The 27,697-nt window shown below is 35.2% G+C and overlaps 2 protein-coding genes across 9 annotated transcripts in view; one reads left to right on the top strand and one right to left on the bottom strand.

Moving 5' to 3' along the window:
- The window catches only part of TRIM23 (tripartite motif containing 23), a 42,766-nt gene extending 33,342 nt beyond the window's left edge, over positions 1–9,424 (top strand). For 3 of the 5 annotated variants that reach the window (XM_030322034.1, XM_030322029.1, XM_030322051.1), the window contains 2 exons: positions 4,557–4,681; positions 6,862–7,193. In XM_030322034.1, the coding sequence (XP_030177894.1) occupies positions 4,557–4,681; positions 6,862–7,041 (305 nt within the window). In that variant the 3' untranslated portion in view covers positions 7,042–7,193. Of the gene's footprint in view, positions 1–4,556; positions 4,682–6,861; positions 7,194–7,528 lie in introns of those variants that run through there. The other 2 variants (XM_030322060.1, XM_030322042.2) reach the window with 2 other exon arrangements.
- Positions 4,346–27,697, bottom strand: part of PPWD1 (peptidylprolyl isomerase domain and WD repeat containing 1) — a 29,130-nt gene continuing 5,778 nt past the window's right edge. For 2 of the 4 annotated variants that reach the window (XM_030321993.2, XM_030322012.1), the window contains exons 3-11: positions 27,237–27,337; positions 26,977–27,097; positions 24,522–24,969; positions 20,575–20,765; positions 19,534–19,723; positions 16,630–16,811; positions 14,710–14,791; positions 13,155–13,337; positions 11,812–12,117 (exon numbers count right to left, since the gene is read on the bottom strand). In XM_030321993.2, coding sequence (XP_030177853.1) covers positions 11,974–12,117; positions 13,155–13,337; positions 14,710–14,791; positions 16,630–16,811; positions 19,534–19,723; positions 20,575–20,765; positions 24,522–24,969; positions 26,977–27,097; positions 27,237–27,337 — 1,642 coding nt within the window. In that variant the 3' untranslated portion in view covers positions 11,812–11,973. Of the gene's footprint in view, positions 4,746–11,811; positions 12,118–13,154; positions 13,338–14,709; positions 14,792–16,629; positions 16,812–19,533; positions 19,724–20,574; positions 20,766–24,521; positions 24,970–26,976; positions 27,098–27,236; positions 27,338–27,697 lie in introns of those variants that run through there. The other 2 variants (XM_030321999.1, XM_030322015.1) reach the window with 2 other exon arrangements.

Genomic DNA, 27,697 nt, shown 5'->3' with positions numbered 1-27,697 from the left:
TGTCATCATCAAGACAGCATGGTATTGGCACAAAAACAGACACACAGACCAATGGAATAGAATAGAAACCCCAGAACTAGACCCACAAACGTACGGCCAACTCATCTTTGACAAAGCAGGAAAGAACATCCAATGGAAAAAAGACAGCCTCTTTAACAAATGGTGCTGGGAGAACTGGACAGCAACATGCAGAAGGTTGAAACTAGACCACTTTCTCACACCATTTACAAAAATAAACTCAAAATGGATAAAGGACCTAAATGTGAGACAGGAAACCATCAAAACCTTAGAGGAGAAAGCAGGAAAAGACCTCTCTGACCTCAGCCGTAGCAATCTCTTACTCGACACATCCCCAAAGGCAAGGGAATTAAAAGCAAAAGTGAATTACTGGGACCTTATGAAGATAAAAAGCTTCTGCACGGCAAAGGAAACAACCAACAAAACTAAAAGGCAACCAATGGAATGGGAAAAGATATTTGCAAATGACATATCAGACAAAGGGCTAGTATCCAAAATCTATAAAGAGCTCACCAAACTCCACACCCGAAAAACAAATAACCCAGTGAAGAAATGGGCAGAAAACATGAATAGACACTTCTCTAAAGAAGACATCCAGATGGCCAACAGGCACATGAAAAGATGTTCAGCGTCGCTCCTTATCAGGGAAATACAAATCAAAACCACACTCAGGTATCACCTCACGCCAGTCAGAGTGGCCAAAATGAACAAATCAGGAGACTATAGATGCTGGAGAGGATGTGGAGAAACGGGAACCCTCTTGCACTGTTGGTGGGAATGCAAATTGGTGCAGCCGCTCTGGAAAGCAGTGTGGAGGTTCCTCAGAAAATTAAAAATAGACCTACCCTATGACCCAGCAATAGCACTGCTAGGAATTTATCCAAGGGATACAGGAGTACTGATGCATAGGGGCACTTGTACCCCAATGTTTATAGCAGCACTCTCAACAATAGCCAAATTATGGAAAGAGCCTAAATGTCCATCAACTGATGAATGGATAAAGAAATTGTGGTATATATACACAATGGAGTACTATGTGGCAATGAGAAAAAATGAAATATGGCCTTTTGTAGCAACGTGGATGGAACTGGAGAGTGTAATGCTAAGTGAAATAAGCCATACAGAGAAAGACAGATACCATATGGTTTCACTCTTATGTGGATCCTGAGAAACTAAACAGGAACCCATGGGGGAGGGGAAGGAAAAAAAAAAAAAAAAGGTTAGAGTGGGAGAGAGCCAAAGCATAAGAGACTGTTAAAAACTGAGAACAAACTGAGGGTTGATGGGGGGTGGGAGGGAGGGGAGGGTGGGTGATGAGTATTGAGGAGGGCACCTTTTGGGATGAGCACTGGGTGTTGTATGGAAACCAATTTGTCAATAAATTTCATATATAAAAAAAAAAATCACAAATGAGAGAAAAGAAATAACAAACACCACAGAAACACAATTATAAAAGAATGTTATGAAATACTATGTGTCAACAAGTTGGACAACCTAGAAATGGATAAATTCCTAGAAACATATAAACTACCAAAACTGAAGGAAGATGAAGTAGAAAATTTGAACAGACTGAATACCAGGAAAGGAATTGAATCAGTAATCAAAAAGTAAGCACAAGTCCAAGACCAGACAGATAGTTTCACAGGCAACTTCTACGAAACATTTAAAGAAGAGTTAGTACCTGTTCTTCTCGTACTATTCCAAAAAATAGAAAAGGAAAACTTCCATATTCATTCTATGAGGCCAGCATTACCTTGATACCAAAACCAGATGGATCCCACTGAAAAAGAGAAATACTTTTTTTCATCTATATCTTATATATCTTTTAAAAATATCAGGCCAATATTTCTGAACACATCTGCAAAAAATCCTGTACAAAATACTAGCAAACTAAATCCAACAGTACATTAAAAGAATTATTCACTATGATTAAATGGGATTTATTCCTGGGTTGCAAGTGTGGTTCAATATTCACAAGTCAGTCAACATGATATATCACATCAGTAACAGAAAGGATAAGAAACATATGATAATTTTAATGGATGCAAAAAAGCACTGTAGAAACTACACCTATTAATGATAAAAACCCTCAACAAAGTATGTTTAGGGGGAACATACCTCAACATAATAAAGGCCAACTATGAAAAACCCACACCTAACATCATCTTCAATGGGGAAAAACTGAGAACCTTTTCTCTAAGGTCAGGAACAAGACAAGGATGTCCATTCTCCCCACTTTTATTGAACATAGTACTGGAAGGCCTAGCCACAGCAATCAGACAAAAAAGGAAATAAAAAGTATCTAAATCAGTAAGGAAGAAGTAAAACTTTCACTATTTGCTGATGAGATGACACTATACATAGAAAACCCGAAAGACTCCACCAAAAAACTGATAAATGAAGTCAGTAAAATCATAGGATACAAAATCAGTGTACAAAAATCTGTTGCATCTCTATACACCAGTAATGAAGCAGCAGAAAGAGAAATTAACAAACCTACTTATAATCGCAAATAAGTAAGATACTTAGGAGTACTTACTAAGTACTAAGATACTTAGGAGTAAACCTAAGCAAACAGATGAAAGACCTGTACTCTGAAAACTATAAAACACTGATGAAAGAAATAGAAGATGACACAAAGAAATGGAAACACATCCCATGCTCATGAATTGGAAAAACACATAATGTTAAAATGTCCATACTACCCAAAGCAATCTACCGATTTAAAGCAATACCTATCAAAATAACATCAGCATTTTCACAGAGCTGGAACAAACAATCCTAAAATTTGTATGGGACCTCAATAGCCCAACTAACCAAAGCAGTCTTGAAAAAGAAAAGCAAAGCTGGAGGCATCAGAGTTCTGGACTCTTAAGTTATATTACAAAGCTTTAATAACCAAAACAGTATGGTACTGGCAGAAAAATAGACAAATACATCAATGGAACAGAAGAGAGAACCCCAGAATGAACCCACATCTGTTATGGTCCACTAATATTTGACAAAGCAGGAAAGAATATCCAATGGGAAAAAGATAATCACTTTAGTTGGGAAAACTGGACAGCGACTGCAAAAGAATGAAACAGGACCACTTTCTTAAACCATACATCAAAATAAATTCAAAATGGATTAAAGACCTGAATGTGAGACCAACAAATATAAAAACCCTAGAAAAGAGCACAGATAGTAATTTCTCTGATATTGGCCATAGCAATTTTGTTCTAGCTAGGTCCCCTGGGGCAAGGAAAATAAAAAGAAAAATAAACTATAGGGACTACACCAAAATAAAAAGCTCCTGTACAGCAAAGGAAAAATTAACAAAACTAAAAGGCAGCCTATGGAATGGGAGAAGATATTTACAAATGACTTATCTGATAATAAAATATATAAAGAACTTCTACAACTCAACACCCAAAAGCCAAATAATCCAAGTAAAAAATGTACAAGATGACATGAACAGACATTTCTTCAAAGAAGACAAATAGATGGCCAACGGACACATGAAAAGATGCTCATCATCACTTATCAGGGAAATGCAAATCAAAACTACAATAAGATATCACCACACATCTGTCAGAATGGCTAAAATCAACAACACAAGAAACAACAGGTGTTGGCAAGGATGTGGAGAAAAAAAGGAACCCTCTTGCACTGCTGATTGGAATGCAAACTGGTACATCCACTGAAAAACAGAATGGTGTTTCCTCAAAAAGTTATAAATAGAACTACCCTATGATCCAGCAATCACACTACTAGGTGTTTACCCAAAGAATACAAAAACACTAATTCAAAGGGATACATGAACCCTGGTATTTATAGCAGCAGCATCTATAATAGCCAAATTATGGAAACAGTCCCAAGTACCCACTGACTAATGGATAAAGAAGATGTGGTGTGTGTATGAACTGGAATATTACTCAGAAATAAAAAAAGAATGAAATCTTGCCACTTGCAATGACATGGGTGGAGCTAGAGAGTATAATGCTAAGTGAAAGAATTCAGAGAAAAATACCATGATTTCACTCACGTGGAATTTGAGAAACAAATGAGCAAAGGGGGAAAAAGGGACAAACCAAGAAACAGACTCTTAACTATAGTGAACAAACTGATGGTTACTAGAGGGGAGGTGGGTTGGGGGGATAGGTGAAATAGGTGATGAGGATTAAGGAATGCACTTATTGTGATGAGCATCAGGTGATTAAAATAAAAAACAAGTAGCCTCATTAGGGAGATCTTGAGAGGTATATTTTCATTAAGAGAAAACTTTTAATTCATTTACACAACAATTTGTGTTTGATGAAACAAGTATGGTAAATCCTGTATAGAAGGGGAAATGAAGAGAGCTGAAAAGTTATGTGAACTATGTGAAGCCATACTCCTAAGTATTGCTAGGTGCTGTTAGAGCAGCCTTTCTGAAAAACATAGTAGATAGTAGACTAACCATAATGTAATAACGAGAGCATAAAATATTTGGTCATTTACTTAAAGTTAACCAGTGGCTAATTAGATTCTTTTTTTTTTTTTTTTAATTTGGCTAGCTGTTGTATTTGTTGTTGACAGCAGTCATAGAGACAGAGTTAGTGAAGCACACAATGAACTTGCAAAGTTGTTAACAGAGAAAGAACTCCGAGATGCTTTGCTCCTGATTTTTGCTAACAAACAGGTAACACATTTGTATTTCAGAATACTTACTTTAGTAGTTCTGTGCATTCTACATCCTAAGGTAACTGGAAAGATTTCAAAACAGATAATTCAGTAGATATTTATGAAGTTTCTGCTGAGTATTTTGAATACAGTCTATGTGAAAAATGCTATAGTTGTTACCTTAGAGTATCTAAAAATGTAGTTGATGCTTTCCAGAAACTCCTAGGAATGCCTGAGTGTCTCAGTCAGTTAAATGTCTGACTCTTGATCTCGGTTCAGGTCATGATCATACAGGATTGAGCCCTGCTGTGCACAGACAGTGCAGGGCCTGCTTGGGATTCTCTGTCTCCCTCTCTCTGTCCCTCCCTTGCTGCCTCTCTCTCTAAAAATAAATAAATAAACTAAAAAACAAACAAACAAACTCATATAGGGATGTAAACATGTAAGTGAATGTATATGAGATTTTAATACATAGAAAACTAGTAAGTAACTTCAGTAATATTAACAACATGTTATGAGAAATTAGAGTAGTTTTAAAGGTGGCATCTTGTCAAAGATTTGTAAAAAGTAGGTTCTGAGTTGAAATTATGACAAGAGTTGAAATTATGGATAGGACTTTAAGTATGTGAAACAAAGAACATTGCAGGCAGAGAAAATAAAAGCATGAGTATTTTTAGGGAGTATAAGCAGGGTGGATAGCAGTTTGAAGAGACTTCATGAAGGTAGATTTGTTAGAATTTGATGACTGAATGGGGAAAGGTGAAGGACAGGGAGAAGCTGCTGATTCCTAGATCTTGAGCTATGCTTGTAGGAGGATGAGAATGCCTTCAAGGGCAATAGAGGGGCATAGGGTAGGATGAAGAATAAAGGATTTTCCTCTTAATAAATAAAAAGATGAACTATTAAGAATAGATACACTTTGCTTTACTTACTATTAAAAACATGCAGGGGCCCCTGAGTGGTTAAGCGTCTGACCTTGGCTCAGGTCATGATCTCACAGTTTGAGTTCAAGCCCGGGGTGAGTTGACAGCTCAGAGCCTGGAGCCTGCTCAGTATTCTGTTTCTCCCTCTCTCTCTGCCCCTCCCCCACACTTTCTGGCTCTATCTCAAAAGTAAATAAACATTTTTAAAAAAATTTTAAGGGGCGCCTGGGTGGCTCAGTCGGTTAAGCGGCCGACTTCGGCTCAGGTCATGATCTCGCAGTCTGTGAGTTCGAGCCCCGCGTCGGGCTCTGTGCTGACAGCTCAGAGCCTGGAGCCTGTTTCAGATTCTGTGTCTCCCTCTCTCTGACCCTCCCCCATTCATGCTTTGTCTCTCTCTGTCTCAAAAATAAATAAACGTTAAAAAAAAATTAAAAAAAAAATTTTAAAAACACAAATAAGGCAACGTTAAATACCCTTTTCCACTTACATTGTTAACGATAAAAATGTTTGATAATCTTCAGACTCACATATACTGTTGCTGTAGTTATTAAATGGAGACATTTTCTTGGAGGGCATTTTGGCAGTACCATACCTGTCAAAATTTTAGATGCATGTGCCCTTTTACCTTGTAATTCGACCTCTAGTAATGTATTCCGCAGACAGATATCCTAAGGTTATTTCACAGATAATGTTGCAGATGTATGTAGATAATCTACATACAATGTAGAAGTCTGCTTGTCCAGCTAATGGAAAGATACCTATCCTCAAGGTGTGTATTAAAAACAAAAAAACTGAAGTATGTTTCTGTTTATGTTTATTTGCATGAATGTGCATAGAACTTATATGGAAAAATATATAAGAGATTATAACATGGTTGCTTTTGGGAAGTAGGGGTGTTCAGGAGTATTTGGAGTGGGAGTTTAATAACTGTTCATTGTATGAATTCTGTACTTAAGGCATTTTGGTGATACACGTGTTAATCTTTCTCTTTTAAGTTGATGCCTTATGACTCAGGCAGTGGCTTTCATTCAGGCTGCATGGCCTTTACTGATTTCACTGTAAGGCTGTTTGTTCTTACTGTACTATAAATGACCTTCATCAGAACTTTTCTACTTATTAATCATTGAATAATTATTGAAAGGTGAATCTAGGTTTTAACTTTAGGCTTCTGTTAGAATGGCACCAATGGAATTCTGTATAAATAGTAATAATTGGAAAAATGAGAATTTTGATGGGCTGATTATTAAAAAAATTCTGATATGTGTTTATCTTTCAGGATGTTGCTGGAGCTCTGTCAGTAGAAGAGATCACTGAACAACTTAGTCTGCATAAATTGTGCTGTGGCCGTAGCTGGTATATTCAGGGCTGTGATGCTCGAAGTGGTATGGGACTATACGAAGGGTTGGATTGGCTTTCACGGCAACTTGTGGCTGCTGGAGTATTGGATGTTGCTTGATTTTAAATGGAGCAGTTATTTAAACTCTTTTGTGGTTAAGAGTTATTTTGCACATAATATAAGAAATTCTACATCTCAAAGATAGTTTATTTAGGGTGTATATTTAAAATGAATCTTGGTTGGGGAATTCAGTACAATATGGCTTTGAAAAAAGTTACTCTTTTTTTTTAAATTTTTTTTTTTTCAACGTTTATTTATTTTTGGGACAGAGAGAGACAGAGCATGAACGGGGGAGGGGCAGAGAGAGAGGGAGACACAGAATCGGAAACAGGCTCCAGGCTCTGAGCCATCAGCCCAGAGCCCGACGCGGGGCTCGAACTCACGGACCGCGAGATCGTGACCTGGCTGAAGTCGGACGCTTAACCGACTGCGCCACCCAGGCGCCCCGAAAAAAGTTACTCTTAAACATTTGACTGAACAGATAAAATTGCATTAAACAGGGACTTCTTAAATACACATTTTTAAAAACATACATTTGTTATTTAAGTTTTTCACATTATATGTGATCCCTATGTTGGGAAAGAAGTAGTCACAGAGAAAGGGTAAGTGAAGGTTTATTGTTTCAGTGAAAAAAGAATAGCCAACTGAGTGCCTAATGCAAACTTTGTGAAGCAAATAAAACATAGCTGCTTTAACTTGCCTTTTCACTGGATTTTGGCAGTGTTTAATAGCAAAACACCAGTGACTTAATGAAATAGAATCCAAACTGCATCTTTGGGTAATAGGATTACTTTACTTTTATGTTCAATATAACAGAACACTTTTAATGCTAAGAACTATAAACTACATAAAATTAGTATTTTATAGTGTTTTATTAAAACTTTCTCCTAAGCCCTTTTGTATAAAACCCACTGAGTCAGATGAAATGCTATCTAACTAGGTACGGCTGTCAGATTAGTATTAAACTGAAGAACAATAATAAAACTGAAAGTCAGTTATGTTGTAGTTAATCTTCACTTATGAAAGACCCATTTCCAGGGTTGAACCTGGTTATATTATTTCCTAGGTCACAGCTCTAAATTGGTCCTTCTGTTTTTCAACATGTTTAAAGTAGTTAGTAGAGTTCCTTTTAAAAATAATATTGCATCCTTAGTGGGAATGATTATAGGTAAAATGTAGTTAAGTTACACATAGAGCCAGGGTTGGCTTTAAGTAAAAGACAGAAGTAGAAATGCAGAAAACTACATTTATCTTTAGACAAGGCATTTAAGCAGTGGAGAATCAGTTACGTTAAGTGCTTTCCCAAAATAAATGCATTTATCTTGACAAAATGTTATCAAGGCTCTTCATAAGCTTTGAAAAGTTATTTGAGAAAGAATATGTCTACGAAAAGATAAGAAATGTTCAGAAAGTTTACATCACATTTATTATGCAGTGTTGTAAAAGTTTTAAAATTTTCTGCTTTTTACTGTTTTTCATTTTTTTAAGGATACTCACTTATTATGGCAGTAGGATTTACATTTAAACATCGCTAGATTGGATTTTATTTTATTTTTTATTAAATGTTCTTCATCCTTATAGATGAAGTTGAATCCTGTCTTATTAGTTCAACTGCTAGGAGATGTGGGTCTTAGGTGGCACTGTTTTGGTTCCGTCTCTTCAAATGTACTTTTGTTTGTTTAAAATAAACAGCATAACTTTTAGAAAACAAAGCGTTAGGAAAAAAAGTCCATCAGTGTTATGGGCACTGTGTAAATAAGTAAATATTTCATCCTTTATTTTTCAAGTAAAAGTCATGCTGTTACAAGTGTAATTTGTGCATATAAGTAATACTTATGAATTAAATTATTTAATATTTGATTACAGTAACTGTGAAAAATAAAAAAAATGTGTTAACATTTGCCTGTGAGCCCTTGAACTGTTTTCTCTACTAGGTAATTGAAAAAAAAAAAAAAAAGTCTAACACTAACATGTAAACATGTTTTTCTTGTAAATTATTAAGTTTATTTCACCAATTTTGCTAAACTTTGTAATTCACATTCTTAGCATATTATTAAATGCAATGTAAAATATGTGCTTAGACCTGAGTATAATGTACATAATAGTGTTTGTGTGTGATTTTTTTTTTTAAGAAATATTTTTCTCAGGCCCTTATGACTATTTGTGGTTGTATTCTTTCACTGATCATTAGTTAAGATTCTGCTAGTTCCCTCTGGGAAATATCAAATTTAATAACGAGAGAGATGTTTTAAGTACAGTCTATTTGGATTTGCCTCCTAGCTCTGAATTTCTGTATTAAGCCTAAATATTATTGTATGGTTTATGTAAAGCAGGTTTTACAAGTGTGTAGCCCTGGTGTATAATTCCGGAATGCTTTATTATCACCAGAAGCCATTATTTGCATTACATATAGGCAGCAATAAAATGTTAAAATCATTTTAAAGAAGTCCTATCATTATTCCAAAAATTCTGTTTCATGTACCATCTATCTAGTAATAGAGTATAGCTAGTAACCAATTAAAAAAGTAATTTGTGCTGTGGTTAAGAAAAAGAAAACAAAATGGAATAGGATTGACTTGCATGTCAAATTTGAGTTGTAGTTTATTAAAGATTTAGAAATAATTTATTCTGTAGTTGCAAGGTAAGTCTGACTTAAAATGAGTATTATAGATAGTGTCTTGAAAGGAGAACTACAATTTTGCATTAAAGTGAAACTCCTGCCTTTTAAATTTTAAATAACTGTTTTAGAAAATGGCTGCGAAAACTTAGCTGTAGCCTATGAACTAATTTGCTAAAAGACATTTTATGTATCATTGAGGTACCTTCAATTTGCAAAGTGGTAAAAAGGAAGATCGTTTTTCATTTTCCCTAAAAAAATAATGAAGAGGACGAATGTATCAGATGGTATCCTGCTAATAATTTAAAATATGGTTTAAAAAAGACTTCCAGGAAGATATGTTTTTAGGTCTACTGATTATGTTAAACTTGTGACAGGGAATGGAAATATTGATTAATCAAATATGATTTGCACTTAAGGCAAAATAACTATTTCTGGGGGGCTTGGGGTATCATCACCACTTGGTGGCAGTATTATCAAAAATTTAGGAGTAAGTTTTCAGCAATGATTAATTAAATTGCTAGGGAGATGTCTAGACACAGAAAATAGGAAGAAAAGATAAATGTCACAATGAAAAGTCATTTTATGTCTAAGTTCTACTTTATAAAAGGAGGACATAATGTTGAAGTAGCACAACTTGGCACATTCTTCATGTCACAAGTTTGTAGTACAAAATGGATAAAGGAAGTAGCCTGCTTATCAATAGAAGGAAAAGTTTAAGTTTAGATTTAAATGTAAGAATGTGAATTCCCGGGGCTCCTGGGTGGCTCAGTCAGGCATCCAAATGTTGATTTCGGTTCAAGTCATGATCTCATGGTTTGTGGGATGGAGCCCTGCATCAGGCTCTGTGCTAACAGTGAAGAACCTGCCTGGGATTCTCTCTCCCACGGTCATTGCCCCTCCCCTGCTTGTGCTTTCTCTCTCTCTCAAAATAAATAAACTTAAAAAAAAGAAAAGAAAAAAAAGAACGTGAATTCCCTAAATATGTCTGTTGAGGTGTTCCTCTTTAACTTTTTGAAGAGTCTCTCTGGAAACTAGAGGCAGTGTTTCTTTTTTTATTTTTTAAATTTATTTATTTTTATTTTATTTATTTTAGCAGGAGGGACAGACACAGGATCTGAAGCAGGCCTCAGGCTCTGAGCTGTCAGCACAGAGCCTGTTAGAGGGCTCAAACTCCAGCAAGACCACGACCAGAGCAGAAGTCAGATGCTTAATCGACTGAACCACACAGGGGCCCCTAGAAGCAGTGGTTCTTAACAGCTCTGAAGTCAGGGGATGACTGGGTGGCTCAGTTGGTTAAGCATCTGACTTTGGCTTAGGTCATGATCTTGCAGTTCAGGTGTCTGAGCCCTGTGTTGAGCTCTGTGCTGTAAGCTCAGAGCCTGGAGACTGCTTCAGAATTTGACTCCCTCTCTCTCTGTGCCCCTCCCCACTAATGCTCTGTCTCTCAAAAAATAAATGTAAAAAAAAAAAAATGAAAAAAAAAGTTATGAAGTCAGGAGGGTAAGGGAAGAAAAAATGAAATCAATAGAAGTCTTTGAACTTACACTGTTTTATTGCTCAAATTTCTACTAAATGCTCCATTATTAGCTGTTAAAAGTTTTACTTAATATATACTTTCTTGATGGAGTATTTAGTAATGTAAAAAAAGATACTATTAACTTCAGGACAGAAAATTGGGATTTAGCTACATTAGGAAAATAATGTGTAAATAATAAATGAACCTGCATATAAAACCAAGGACTAAGTATTCATTTATTCAGATTCTTAAATTTAAATACTAGCTATAATACTCATTTAAATGTGACTTAACATTGCAATTAGAGGATAAGTTATTTCTAAATCTTTAATAAACTACTTCTTTATTTACTGAAGTTTTACTTACCCCTGCTTACTATTTTTAACAATGATTAAAAGGCAAAACTATTTGGCATGAAACACAAACCTAAGAAAAGAAAGGAAGTGGTATATTACTATCAGATTCTGATACCATTTCTTAGTGGATCTAAAGAAACATGAAGGCAGATTATGTGGCATATATTAATATATTAATATATTAAGATAGTAATATATATTAATGCATACAACTCTATTTAATATGGTTTTTGAGTCTCATGAGAAATTACATAGGAGTGCGATTTGCCCAAATTTAGTCCAATTTCAGTTTATCACCTCCTAGGATAAGAAATATTGTGAGAAAAATGAAAGGCAGGGTTTTAAAAAAGGTCCTTTAATGAAAAATATAAAAACATAATATTGCATCCTTGAAACATGATTTGGATGTTTAGCAAGTTCTAAGAGCTTCCTGTGTAAAATAACCCTGTGTTTAATATACGTGTATTTCTATTTACACATACAATGAAACAAACCTTATTTTACTTGACAGTAATATTTATGATGCTGACATCCTCATAGGGCTTATCTGTTTTGGGATTGACTTTGACATTGGAGATCCTCTGTACAACTTCCATTCCTTTAGTCACTCGTCCAAACACTGTGTGCTTATTATCAAGCCAAGGCTGCATTGAAGGAGAAACGGAAAATCTTGGTAAACCCAGATTTCTTAAATTACACCCTCTGGGTAAGAAAATTACAGAGAATTTAAACTTATGCTTCATTTTTAATTTAATAAAAATATATACAGTTAATTTCATCTAGCAGCTTTTAAGAGTGATTTCCATGTTTATCTGAAAAAATATAACAGCATAATATAATGTTTAATTAGCTGCATCTTTCAGACCAAACGGACCTGAAAGATGTTTGCTAAAAGTAAGTTTCTTTGCATGGCTTAAAGAATACTGGCTAAGGCTTTAAAAGTTCTCTGTAGGAATCAGACCTGCAAAATAGGCAGGAATTGTTTGGAATTGTTCAAGTAGCATGTGCTTTTGTAGTAGAGAGATGGGAACTCAAATGTTCGCTCTGCTACTTACTTGACCTTTGGCAAGTTGATCATGTCGCACTGTTTGTATAGTCATCTAGTATAGTGATACTAGAAGTATTGTGAATATTACTTTGTGCCTGATGGGTAGTAGTTATATTTTTCTTCATTATGTGGTGCTTAATTCCAAAAAATAAAGTATAATAATTTTTATAATTTTGTGTAACTGCACAGCAATAGAGCTCAATATTCTAATACTGTATGTCGTCAGATCTACAATGTTGCAATATAAGTTGCATTCTGATATCACAGATGTTAAAATATAGAAAAAATGTCTTAAAAAATTTGAGAATTAATATACTCTAACCCCCCCCCCCCATTCTAAAGGAAACAGGCCCAGAAGTGAAATAATTTGTTTTCTGTTGTACAATTAGTAGTGGCAAGGTGACTTAAACTCCAGAGTCCTGAGTTATGCAAGTATTGTTTTACAAAGCAAAATCTGATTTGTTAGGTAATTTTACATTTTCTCATCTAAACTGTTTCATTTTTTATATGCTGGCAGAAATAAATAATAGTAGAGAATAATGCAGCTCTCTTTTACTGAATTCATTCTTAGATCAAAACCTATGACAACTTACAGTTTATATGACAGCTTATAGACAATGCTGTTCTACTTACCGTTGGTACTACTGTTATAAAAAACTGGGATCCGTTAGTATTTGATCCAGCATTGGCCATGCTGAGTGTATATGGTCTGTCATGTCGTAATGTTGAATGAAACTCATCTTCAAATTCTCCTCCCCATATGCTTTCTCCTCCCATACCAGTACCTGTTGGATCTCCTGTTTGAATCATGAAGCCCTTAAGAGGAAGTATACAAAAAACATATTACACTGTACTTTTCTATATGTACGTTTTGGAATTTAAGTGTGTTTTATGTTCAGTAAAATCTTTTTTTTTTTTTTTTTTAAGTTTGAGAGACAATGCACCAGTGGGGGAGGGGCAGAGAGAGAGGGAGATCCCAAACAGGCTCCACACCGTCAGCACAGAGCCTGATGTGGGGCTCCAGTCCATGAAGTGTGAGCTCATGACCTGAGCCAAAATCAAGAGTTGGATGTTTTAAACTGACTGAGCCATGCAGGCTCCCCTTTTCTTAATAGTCACTCTATCAAGTGATTTTATTAAAACCTTAGTAAGTTATACTTTAGATGATGTCTTTCCACTGCTTAAACACAACCTTATTTCAGTTACTGAAACAAAACTGCAAAGGTCTCCTCATGAATAGTCATGTACTATCTTTCCCAATAATGCAATTAAAACCAATTAATATTGTAAATAAGTTTTAGATCTATAGAGTGTATAAGGTTTTATATAATTGCCCCACTCTTCTCTCTTCCCTTTCCCTAAAATTCTGGATTGCCTGGTGAGTCATTTTTCTAATTCTTTCAGAACCCCCCAAATCTGATTATTCCTCCTGTCATTTCTCCTGCCATTTCTGAACCTATCAGTAACTAAGAACTACACTATTGCCCCATCCATTTTATGGAACAATGCTCAACAAAATCCTGGGACAAGTTCGTTCTGCTCTTCAGGTATTAATGGTGGTTCTCAAAGATTAAATAGCATGATGTCTTTTCTATTATTTAAAATCTTATTTTCTAGATCTAGACCTTATTTAGTCACTAGGTATGAGTAACCTTAACTATTGGTTTTATCTCAGCATGCCCTTTACTCTGTATCTGACCCTTGGGTTTAGCTGCTGACAAAATACTGGTGCAGTGTTTCTAAAAAGGTACCATGTTACTGTTCCTGCATTTATTCCAGATCTGATATTCATGACTATCCATTCTTCTTTTGGCTTAGAAAGTCCCATTTTTCCTATTCCTTTTTAATAAAATGATAATTGTGAGACAGGAAGATTCCTTATGTTTAAACCTCTGGTTATGGGGCGCCTGGGTGGCTCAGTCGGTTAAGCGTCCGACTTCAGCCCGGGTCACGATCTCGCGGTCCGTGAGTTCGAGCCCCGCGTCGGGCTCTGGGCTGATGGCTCAGAGCCTGGAGCCTGTTTCTGATTCTGTGTCTCCCTCTCTCTCTGCCCCTCCCCCGTTCATGCTCTGTCTCTCTCTGTCTCAAAAATAAATAAACGTTAAAAAAAAAAAAAATTAAAAAAAAAAAACCTCTGGTTATGCAAAACACACTATTCCTGAAGTCATATAAATTTTGTATAACTTACCTTAATTATACGGTGAAATGTATGCCCATTATAATAGCCGTTTCTGCTATGAACACAGAAGTTTTCCACTGTCTTAGGGCACCTAGTAAGATATGTTAAAAATATGAAATCCATTTAGAGCATCTTAATATAGTTTTCTTTGCAGTTCTGCTTTCTACTGATACCTGTAATACCTTCTGAATGTTTCAGGACAGTCTTTTTCCATAACCTCTTCTCATCTCAGGACAGAAGAGATGAAAGATCACATAAGCCACAGTATATTGTTTAATATATTATCTTTAGATAAAGAATGCTTATTATATTTGAGTTTGACAGTATTTAAATTTCAAAGTCATTTAGCAGTTAAAAAAAATACAGCTACAGGACCGTAAGATACGTATATTCACTGCATATAGTAGGTTCAGTTCCTGGGAAAGATAATTTTCTTATAAAAACAACATTATGGTACACTGACACACTTCCTAACCAAGGACCTGCTCTCTCTCAAATGCTATCTCCTAACTCTAATCAACTTTAAATGACAATCACACACTCAAAAGTATGAAGCTTTCTAAATGTTAACTAATCTCATGTGATGACTTAATCTCATGTTACAGCATTTAAAACATTTAAAACACTCATATACAAAATAAAGAAGTACTTTTAAGTAAAAGGGGTTGTAAAAGATGTCACTGTGTTTTTCGTTTTCATTTTTTTGGAGACAGAAGTGGAGAGGGGCAGAGGGAGAGAGAATTCCAAGCAGGCTCCACATTCAGCAAGGAGCCTGACGTGGGGCTTACCCCCATGACCCTGGGATCATGACCTGAGCCAAAATCAACAGTTGGATGCTCAACTGACTGAGTCACCCAGGCGCCCCAAAGATGTCACTCTTTGGATCAAGAATAGCCAAAGATATTCTATTGGATTTGGCATTGCATGTTCATCTTGCAAACTTTTAAACTGTCCAGAATTCCTTTCTGCTTTTTTCAGTACATTTTTTGTTGGATTGATCGATTGATTGATCAATTATGTATGTATGTATGTATGTATGTATGTATGTATTTATATTAGAGCACAAGCAGGGGAGAGGGGTAGAGGAAGAGACAGAGAATCTTAGGCAGTGCAGAGCCCAACATGGGGCTCAATCCCATGATTCTGGGATCATGACCTGAGTGGGGATCATGACCTGATTGAAAATCGAGTTGAACACTCAATTGAACGAGCCACTCAGATGCCCCTTGTTGGAATTTTTAAAACCTATAGAAAGAACTAAAGAAGTAGTAGTGGAGGTCTAAGAAATGTAAGGAGGAAAAGGAATTATCCTCCCCTTAAGGATTTGCTTTGAGGGTAAAGCCAGTTATAACAAATGAGCCACAAAATATAGTTGGGATGCACAGTTGATGTTAATATCCATTTATAAACCACTTTATAGTTTACATTCAGCACTTTCATAGCCATTTGTTTTGTATGCATAACAATAAACCTGTGAAGTATGTGTGTGTGTGTGTGTGTGTGTGTGTGTGTATATATATACATATATATATATATACACACACATAATATCCCCATTTTCTAGAGGAACAGTTATCAGAAAGCTAAAGACAGACATTCTTATCAAACCCTTCAGTTCTTTAAAATTCCTCAAGTTGAGGGGCGCCTGGGTGGCTCAGTCGGTTAAGTGGCCGACTTTGGCTCAGATCATGATCTCACGGTTCATGGGTTCGAGCCCCACCTACTTCAAATTCTGTGTCTCCCTCTCTCTTTCTGTCCTTCTCCCGCTCATGGTCTGTCTCTGTCTCTCAAAAAATGAATAAAAACATTTAAAATTTTTTTTAAATAAATAGAAAAATTCCTCAAGTTGAAATAGCAATTTTAAGTTGCAGTTTCTTCCAATAAACACATTTACATTGATGTTCATTTCAGACAAAAGACAGTACATACTCAACAGGAAAAAGTTTGATATGAATGTCTCCCATGCTTGTGTGGATAATGGCACTATCTGAAACACGTTTAGGTCCTTCAGCTTGAGTAGCTGCCATGACTTCTTCTTTAGAAGGTTTCTCATTAAAAACATCTCTGTCAGAATCTGCACTTTTTGTATCTTCTGGTTCTCGTTTGGTAAACTCAGAGAAAAATTAAAGAGAGTGAATGAATTAAATTTTTCATCTGGTTAAAATGTTATCAACAGTAAAATTTCATTTCTATCTATGGTATTTGAGCAAAGTAAGAATTCACATCAGAATAAGTCCTTACTGCAGCAATCACTTCCTATCACAGGATGTGTAATAGAGTTAAATTATTTTTACACTTGCCTAACATGACAACAATCCATACAGTGAAGGTGTATGGTTTCAAATGGGATTTAATGTCTTTTTGGGTGCACACTGAACAAGATGCACTTTTATTTGAGGTAGTTTTCTGCCTCTGCCCGCTAGTATGTTCTAACCTGTCAACCAGTGCTTACTTTTCACTATTTAGATTGCCTGGGTTTGAATTCCATTCTGCTACTTACTAGTTACATGATTTTGGCAAAATAAATTCATTTCTTCCATTTCCTCATTCATAAATGGGGATAACTACCTCAAAATTGTACCTATTGTGAAGATTCAATGAAGGGATATAAAATGCTTGGAGAATAGTGCCTAATATGTAAAAGGTACTATATACATATTAATAATTGTTGTTATAATGAACAGAACCTGGTGCTAGGCAGGTTGAGGATTCAAAGATGAATCAGTAATGCATCTTGGCTAGTTTTTTTTTTTTTTTTCCTGCAAAGCCCCCATCTGTTCTATCTAAACCCTGAAGCTTGGAAGAAAGAATGTAAATTTTGAGTGAAGTTACAGAAATTTCAGGATACCTCAGGGAATAGGGAAAATTGAGAGAAATCTTTCAGTTGTTAAAACTTTGGACTCCTCTGAGCCTTTTTTTTTTTTTTTTAATTTGACTTTCAGGAAGTAGAAATCTTTTCTCCAGAGGAAGCTCTACCTGATTATCAACTGAGTTCGAGGAAAGTAAAGCCAGTGCCCCAGGCCCTGTCTTGCCTAATGTCATTCCGGATCTACTTGGATAAATTCCAAATAAAGAAACAACCAAGCTAGGATGTTGTTGACTTATCATCTTATTCTCCATTTTTTCAAAGGAATGACATTATCAGTTGTATGATTGATTTATATGAATTTTTAAATAGGTATTTTAATTTAGCTCACATATTGAACTACCAAAGTTCATATTTTGTCATATTTTGATATTGATTTGAAAAGATAAAAAATTTACATATATGTATGTACCATTTTACTTTTGCTTACGGATATGTATGTCTAATAAAATGAAAGATAATTTTATGAACATGTTAGCTGTATAAAGATGAATAGTAACTTTTTTTCTTCAATGTTAACAACACATGTGATTTAATCAACATAAAAGTAAACTTTAGGGGAAGAGAATAATTTATTAGTTTTTTGATAAAGAGGATAGAAAATTAGTATGTTTTTAGTGTATATCAAGAGTTAGCTTTTACCTTCAAAACAGTTAAATTACAGGTAAAAACAAGAAAAACTATTTCCCTTTAACCAATATAATTTTTTGTAGCAATGACTTTGAAAGTTCTAAATAAAATTTTCATCTTAAAAGAATGTATCCATTTTTTGGTTAAAAGCTTGTTTGGGATGAACTGCTATTTTCCTACATTAATCAAATGCTGACAACCTGAATAGCATCACAGCTACTTACAAGATATCAGATGAAATCAATCAGTATACTAGAATGAGCCACACACTTTAACAAACTTGTGAATAGTGAAGAAAATATAATGCCCTGTATTTGAGGATTTAATATTACCTTAAGGAGGAGATGACTATCACAGATATTTAAAAAAAAAAAAAAAAAGAGAGAAAGTAAACTATTCCAAAAACTGTGACATATAGAGCACAACCAGGCAGATGTAACTCAGACTTGATGTCAAGAGAAGGTTTCCAAGTAGGAACTGATATAAGTAGGAACTGGGGACAGGTATGTGATTGGCAGAAGGAACAGCCTGTGTAAACGCCTTGAGGTAAAAAAACAACACTCAGCTATTGCAAACAGGATCAAGTTCAGTCAGAGTAGCAAATGAACTAAAAATGAAGAAAGATAGGTAGAAGAGCCAACTAATATAGATAGTTGAGGAGCCATTAAAGGATTTTAGGCAAATAACCAAATTTGGGACTCAGTCTCTGACTGCAGTGTGAAGGACAGAATGGTAGGGCAGAGGTCTCTACACTTTAGATTTTTCTGCTTGGTTCAACAGTTAGGACACGGCTACTCCTAGATAGTTTAGACAGTTTGATTCTGAGCCCAGTCTTAGTTAACATGTAAAGTACTTGTAGTTCTCTAGGGAAAAAAAAAAAAAAAAACGTCAGGAATATAAACTTTTAAGGTAGCACCATTACAAGAGAGTTAAAAGGTAAAAAAAGAAATGTGCTTAGAGAAGCAAGTGTGCAAGTTCAGGGAAGATAAATTAAGAACAAAAGATGAAAAATAATCTTTTTTAGAACTTTTAAAACCCCATAGCAAAAGCTATTTTGGATGCAATTATTACCATAACCACTTACTTCCTTACATCTTAGACAACATAAATAGTTGTAGAAGCCAGGTCGAAGATTTTTCAGAACAGGAGGGAAATCAGTACAAAATCGAGTCCTAGTTAAAAATTATGCAATATTAATGTTTTAAGATGGTATTCTGGTTGTTTAGAAAGCATGCTATTATTGCCAACATTCTCTTCAGTTGAAAGCACGACCTAAGAAAATAAATCTCCAACCAAATTGGAAGAATTAAGGCCTATTTCCTAGTATTTCCGCATACCATGTAAAATCTATTCTTCTTAAAAGATGTACAAACTATTGTTGGGTCAGCTTGAATATTTTGAAGAACAGGATTTTCAGAAGCTTTCATTTCTATAGTAGTTGCAGCACGATGTTTTTTGGCTATTCCCTGGAACAGAGCCAACTGCATCACTCTAATATTTTCCTGCTTGCCTAAGATGCGCACACACCTGGAAAATACAACAATGTTTTATACAGTAAAATACCAGAATTCCAATTATAAAAATTTTATAGATAAAATCTAGAAATCAACTATCCTTTACCTTTGTATAAAATAATTACTAAAAGTTTTTTAAAAAGTGTTTTTCTACCTCCTTCTCCAGAAAGTTATTTTAAATTGGATGGAATTTTCTGGTTAAAAAAAAAAAAACAACAAAACACAATCATTCATGCATAATTTTAACCTATCCCTATTATCTTAATCTTTTTGCAAGACTTCAAAGATTCTACACTGTGAAGAACTACAATATAAATTTGTTTCTATGTGAGAATGTACAGACCTACATTTTTTTCTCTTTAAAATATACTTTTAAGTTCTTTTCATTTACATTCAGTGTTAGTATCTGATTGTAGCTATTTTGTACTAAAACCAAATGGACTGTTTGCACAAAAGGCTTATTGTGGTTTCATGCATTTTAACTTCTGATTTTATGTCTAGCAGGATGTAATGCTGAATTCTGTGGTTAAAATATTTGGCAACATTTAATATGAACCAGGCTAATTTAAATCAATAAGCAAAAGAGAGATTGAAACTTGTTAAAAAAAAAAACAAAAAAACAACCTTGAAACTATGCATATCTTTTTTTCCATTTCTTTTACAAACATGAGTGGAAACTTTTTACATAAGATTATAAACAACCAAAAGACCACAAAAAATCCAGTCAAAACATTTGGTTAAGTTTAGACATTTGGGACCATTCCACTTGTCTTGGAACAAACAAAACTCCCTTTGTTTCCCTGAAAGAGGAAATGGTCCCCCATAAATGAATGCACTTTTAAAAAACATCTTATTAAAGCTTACCGGTTTGTTTCTACATTTATAACTTTAATGCCTAGCATTGTTCCATATAGCACGAAGTGTCCAGTTTCATCAAAGACTATGTTAATTAATCTTACTGCATCCACCTTCTCCAACTCACGTTCAACAGCCATTCGTCGGCCAAATTCCATGTCGGGTAGCTGTTGCCTCATCTGCTGCAGTTCAGTAAACATCTAGGGAGTAAACAAAAAAGCTATGTGATAAAGGGAATGAGAATTTAAATAGAAGCACTGTACACATTAAGAGCCACTGAAAATTTGTGTACTTATAGGTTACCTTAAAGAGGATTCTAAATTCCATAAGCAGGAAATAAAAAGACATTAGTAAGTTCAATCGTAAAATAATAGTATTTACACTAACTGCTTCTTAATAAAAAAAAAAAAAAAACAGTTAATATACCAACTGTCTTCTGTACAGAAAAAAGGTATCTGCTGCCTTTTATAAGCCACAGACTAGGGACACCTGGGTGGCTCAGTTGGGTAAGTGTCCGACCCTTGATTTCAGCTCAGGTTATGATCTCATAGTTAGGAGATTGAGCTCCACATCTGGCTCCATGTAGGGCTCCATGCTGGGTGTGGAGCCTTCTTAAGATTCTCTCTCTCTCTCTCTCTCTCTCTCTCTCTCTCTCTCTATCTCTCTCCCTCCCCCCCGCCCCTCCCCTACTGTGCTCTCTCATAAATAAATAAATAAATAAATAAATAAATAAATAAATAAATAAATGCCACAAACTAGTAGTTTCCCATAGGAAGATAATGCAAACCAAGCATGTAATTTTAAATTACCTAGTAGCTACTTAAGTAAAAGAAACAGGTGAAATTAGTCTCAATAAGGTTTTATGTCCCATATATCCAAAATATAATCATTTAAACTTTACTCAATACTTAAAAATTGAGATAGAAGCACCTCGCTGGCTCAGTCTGTGGAACATGTGTCTCTTGATCTCAGGGTTGTAGGTTTGAGCCCCATGATGGGTACAGAGGTTATTTAAAATAAAATCTTAAAAAAAAAATTTGAGATAAATTATATTCTATTTTTTTTATATTAAGTATTTGAAATCCTGTATTTTATACTTTCATCCTGTCTCAATTTGGACTAGCCACATTTCAAGCACTCAATAGCAACATGTGGCGAGTGGCTACTACACTGGACACTGTAACTACAGAGTGTAAGGTCCCTGTAAAAGGATCATGGACCTGACATGATATAACACTCAATTTTTATTGAATGAACTCTTATTATTTCACTAATTTATAACAATTTCATGCTATTTTAGAAAATGTTTCAAGTTATTTTTATAGAGAGCCCAACACAGATTATCATTAGGTAAATGTCATTTACGGTAGATGAATATTTTTATAAATGCTCTGTAGCTTATTTGGTTTTCTTTTCTTCAGATATTTAACACAATTTTCAGATAAGGTCACATCTTAATTACTATGTATTATCACACTATAAGCTTCTCCCCCATTAAGATCTTTCAGGTTTCCAGACATTTAGGGCATCAAACAGCAGAATTCAACAGCAGGTCTCCACTGGAGATAAAAAGAAGCCAAGCTTATGTCCAGTCTACTTATTTTCATGCTTGTGTTAACCGGAAGTCCCATTTTTCTAGATATGGAAAGAACAACAATGTACACAACTCCATAAAAACAAAAGGAGGTATATGCGTTAGGGAACAACATGAAGCAAGGGTCTTACAGGACAGAAAAAAAGCCTGTTGGTCATTAGGTTTTCTTATCTCCAGTCTCTGAGACTACTTGTTTATTCATATGCTAGAAATAGCCTAGCATTTTTATAGAGAGGGACCCCTGATTATTTTACTAGATTAGATTCATTTTCATGACTTAAAGTTTGTAGACAGTTGTCTGCCTGCGTGTTAAGTATTTCATAAATGTTAATCCAACCTGATAAATACAGCAGTATCTTTTTACAGTATTCTAGCCTTAATAGCAGGGCCTCTGTGATACACAACTGTGTAACCATATGCATATCTCATTAACTGTGAGATTCCACTGATTTACTACCCACTATCCTTCTAATTAATTTACTTGGCATTTGTTTTAGTTGTTGTTGTTGTTATTGTTTGGACAATCTCTCATTTTGAATCTCACTTCTGTCATAAGTTTTACTACTGACCTCATCTTATTTCAGCCCTCTTCAACACTTGTTGAAGTCAATAATGAAGAAACAGAGTATTCGTGTTAAGAAATTAATATCCAGAGACTGTGTTCTTAAATATTTCTTTTGCTGAGGAATCTTCAAAGAGCTGCAAGTTGGTAAAGGCCTTTAAGTTATATTTAAGTTGAACTAATATCTAGTTACCAGCTGCCATTTATGAAGAAAACATCACAGTTTTCTCCTATTCTTCAAAGTAGAGTGGAAAGCTGTTCTCTTCCAAAAGGAAAATGAGTCAGGAGGATGATCTAACAACCAGATCTTCACATGTGTCTGGATTCATATTACTTCAGGTAGATAATCCACCCAACTTAAAGCCACTTGCCACCAAACAACAGTGTCACTAAGAAGAGTAACAGAATTTAAGACCTTAATGCAAGGAATCTAAACTGGTTACTACCAACAATGTAGAATTATTATACAATAAACAGTACTGCTATGAAGAAGGTTCAACCCACAGACTCTCAGAGGATTCAACATACCATTAGCAGTTAGAGAACACTTGAGGGAAACAGGTGATCAGACCCAATTTCCACAAAAAACTGTTAACTTTGCATGGATAGAAAGTCTTATTCTACAACTACATGCTTTAACAAATTCTTGTTAGCAGTAATTATGTGTCACGTATTGTTGTTAGTGCTGGAGATACAAACATGAGCCAAAACAGATAAGGGAGCATAGATCACATAGAGTTTAGTCTACAAGGGGTTGATATGTAGTAATCAAAAATAAGACCAAGCCAAATGGTCTAAGAGAAAATAGACAGAGTGATATTGAGTCACATAAAAAAAAAAAAAAGTTGTCCTAGGTTAGACAAATAGTGAATTCCCACAGGAAGTGACTCTTTAAATGAGATTTGAAGCTTAAGTTCAACAGGTAATGGAAAGAACGGAGGAGGGGTGACACCAGGCAGCAGGAACAGCATAAGCAAAGGCCCTGTGGTGGAAGACATGTTCAGGAAACTGAAATAAGGCCTAAATGGCTAGTGTTAAGAGGCAGATAGAAAAGTGAGTGACAGTAGGCTAGAGTGGTAGGCAAAGGCCACAATAAGGCAGGCTGTGACTTCGGTCTTGATCCTAAGAACAATAAGAAGTCACTAAAAGGTTCAAAGAATGAAATGATCAAATATGCACTTAAAAAATTTGCTCTGGATGCAGTGTGGATAACTGATTAGGAGGAAGCCCGAATATAGGCAGTAGGCCATGAGACAGTCCAGGCAAAAGATCATGAGCTAGGGTAGTGACAGCTATGCTGAAAAGAAAGGGATAGATTTTAAGCATATTTAGAAACTAAAATTGACAGGATTCATGATGAATTAAATAGAGGGTAAGGAAAAAGAGTTAAAAAGTTAAGGATGGCGCAGGTTTGTGGCTTATGCAAGTAAATGGATATTGGTGCCATTCATGAAGACAGCAAAACAAAACAAAACAAAACAGATGGCACCATGTGTGTTCACAATAGTAAGATGGAGAAATCAATTTGGGAGTAGTCATATGAATAGGCAGGAGTGAACAGAGTAAAAGCCACACAAAAGAAGGATGATTGGCTCAGAAGATATCACATCATAAACCCTGGGAAAAGAGTTTTGAAGAACAATGCAAGAGAGCAGACAGATCAATAATATCTTCAATGTGCTAAGAGAAAATAACCATCAATGTATAAATATCTATATCCAGAAAAAATATCTTTTAGGAATTGCACAAAATAAAGACACTCAGAAAAGGAAATTCCCATTAAATTTATATTGCACTTACACTTAGTGATTCATCAAAGACTCTCATGAGTTTTCCAGTTAAAAATCTGAAAATTCTAACTTTTCTATCAGAACCAATAGTAGCTATTTTCTTCCCATCAGGTGAAAAACATATGCTGGTTGGATAAGCCTTGCACTTGGCAAACTCATACAAATCGGTGTCAGTTTTATATTCCCAGTTCACATTTTTGGGGAACTTATATTCATGAGGAGGCCCAGTCCAGTATTCAATCATTCCAGATTTATCAGAAGACACTATTGCTTTATAAACTGCATTCAGCCGTATCTGAGTAAGAGGTGATGTATGGAGCTTGTCAAAAATATGAAGCGGCTGGTTATCTCCTCGACCATCATAAATGAAAATTTTTCCTGTGCTCTTCTCAGAAGCAGCAACTGAAGATATGGCATCCCCTGGGCAATAGATCCACTCACATTGTCCAGGAAAATAGCTAAAATAGTGAGGGGAAAAAAGAAGTTAATACAACAAGTAAGCATCCTTATCCACTCTCACCACCAAAACAAAGTCCTGGCCAATGATTTAGTTAGTTTTGGATTCCTTGCTCTAAAGTAGCAGAAATAGGGGCGCCTGGGTGGCGCAGTCGGTTAAGCGTCCGACTTCAGCCAGGTCACGATCTCGCGGTCCGTGAGTTCGAGCCCCGCGTCAGGCTCTGGGCTGATGGCTCGGAGCCTGGAGCCTGTTTCCGATTCTGTGTCTCCCTCTCTCTCTGCCCCTCCCCCGTTCATGCTCTGTCTCTCTCTGTCCCAAAAATAAATAAACGTTGAAAAAAAAAATTTTATAAAGTAGCAGAAATAGAAACTGGGGAGGAACAACTAATTTTCCCTTTCTGACCTCATTAATCTAATGGTAATAACTTCTGAGGATTTATCAGACCACATAGAAAACTTCCTACAGCAGATCATTTACTTCTCTTGGATAGATAAGAAAACCTAATCAGACCAGGGCCTTAAAATATTCCAGGGCATTGCCTTTTGGATCTCTAGGTCTCAGTCTATTTTTAACTTATTTTTAAATAGGTTCATATCTAACAGTATACTTGATAAAACTCATTCTTGAAATGTTTAAAATCAAAATATTTTAGTTATGACTATGATCAAAAGGAAAACATTTTGATATCACATTTTCATTATTAGTGACTTAATCTTACAACTATAAAGTTTGAACATGCTACCTGATAAAGTACAAAAGAACTGGGACAGATTTAACCTGGGACAGATTTAACCAAAATGAGTGTTGTCTCCTTCTAAGCAGTCAGTTAAAGAAGTTACACAGTTATTCCAATGTTGGTGCTGATGCTCAAAACTTCTGGAACTCTTCTTTTAGAATTTCTACCAAAACTTAAATAATATCCCCAAAGGTGGCAGAGGTTCAACATTTATGAATAGATTTAATTTGTAAAAACAGCTAAAGTGTAGGTAAACAAAGCAGGGAATAAGACAAGATAACCAATATATATTTCTATTTGTAGTAAAAAATAAGTTCTGACCATAAGTAATGAGACTAATATCCTTTAGTGGCTCATCAACTGGTTTTGAAGGAAATTCCAAAAGAAGTACTGCTATGTAATGAGCTGTTGTTCTTGTCCCACCACCATTCATATGTTGCAGTTACCCAAGGTGATTGATCTGGAGATAATTAGGAGGTAATTAAGGTTGAATGATGTCATAAATGTGGGGCCCTAATCCCACAGAAGGGAAAGAGGAAGATACCATTCCTCCTTACATCCTGTCCCCAAAGAGAGCCCTCACCACAAATCAAACCCTACTGGAATCCTGGTCTTGCACTTTCCAGCCTCCGGAACTCTGAGAAAATAAATTTCCTTTGGTTAAGCCACTCAGCCTATGGTCTTTTGTAATGACAGTCTGAACTAAGACAAGTCCTAAGACTATTTTTGACAATGCTAGATTTTCAAGGTGACATTCATTTAGACGTATATAAATTCAGTATGATATCTTAAGAAAGACATGCTTAAAACAAAGTATTCATCTCATTTCTGTAGTTCAACCACATGGTGTGGATATCAATATACTTTAAAGTTTAAAGTTAACAACGAATCACCCCAATTCCAAAAATGTACATAAGCCTTATAAGACACAATACATATTACTGAAATAAGCAAAGCAAGGAAGTTAATTCTAAGTACCAGCAAATTAGACATGATGGATCCTCATTATTTTATTAAGTAATGTTAAATGGATATAATGAATCCTTGTGATGATGCTATTTAAAAATTTCTGCTGTGATTAACAACAACAACAATAAAAACAGAAGCCTTCAAAGAGCATCATAACAAGGATTCCTATCTACTTTTCCTAAGCAAAATTCAAAAGCACAGCTGGCAATGGCAATACATTCTGTTTAGAAATATCTACAAAATGGTGACAGTTTAAAAATTATTTCACTAAGTTAAAAAGTATATACTTTAAAAAAGACTCACCCAAGCTTCAGCATATTGATCATGTCAAAGTTCACTACATCAAACACCTTCATTGCTTTATCATCACCCACAGAACAGAACAATGCTCCCTCAGAGCTAACTGCAATACTCTCAATAACTCCTATTTAAATAAATCAAAACATTCTAGTAAATACCAATGAAACAAATATGCATGATTCAAAGGAAAAAAAAACATTTTAAAAGAAACTTTAACCAATACAATTTAAGACTCACACACACACACACAGTGAAATTCTTACCCAGGTGACTACGAAAATGTTTAACAAATTCAATTCCCTCTTCTATTTTTTTCCAGAACTTAACATGTCCATCATGACTGGCAGTAATAATAAAGTCTGTCCTGCATACATAAAATTGTAAAAGTTAATTTGTAAAGCAGATCTATGAGTTATTTAGTACCCCCAAAAGCAATCATTCACTGAGAATCTTTGGCGCTTTCAAAATATTTTTATTTTAAGCTTTCTTTATAAAGACCATCATATGAGGGTAGAGAGAAAATGGCAAATTTTGTAGTTCTTTCCTGGATATCATAATAGTTGATGTGGCACTAACTTTAACCCCAAGAGCTAGGATCAGAGTTGTGCTAGGACTTGACATTAAAAAAAAAAGAAATTTCACCAGGAATTTCAGTAGACCTTACAGCCCTTTAATCGTAAAATCACCCTGTAGGCAGTCTTTTCACATGGAAAACGTACTCATC

The sequence above is a fragment of the Lynx canadensis genome, chromosome A1 (genome assembly GCF_007474595.2).
Source record: "Lynx canadensis isolate LIC74 chromosome A1, mLynCan4.pri.v2, whole genome shotgun sequence".
Classification (NCBI taxonomy): Eukaryota; Metazoa; Chordata; class Mammalia; order Carnivora; family Felidae; genus Lynx; species Lynx canadensis.
The sequence above is the reverse complement of the archived record's forward strand: the minus strand, read 5'-3'. Positions and strand labels throughout refer to the sequence as shown.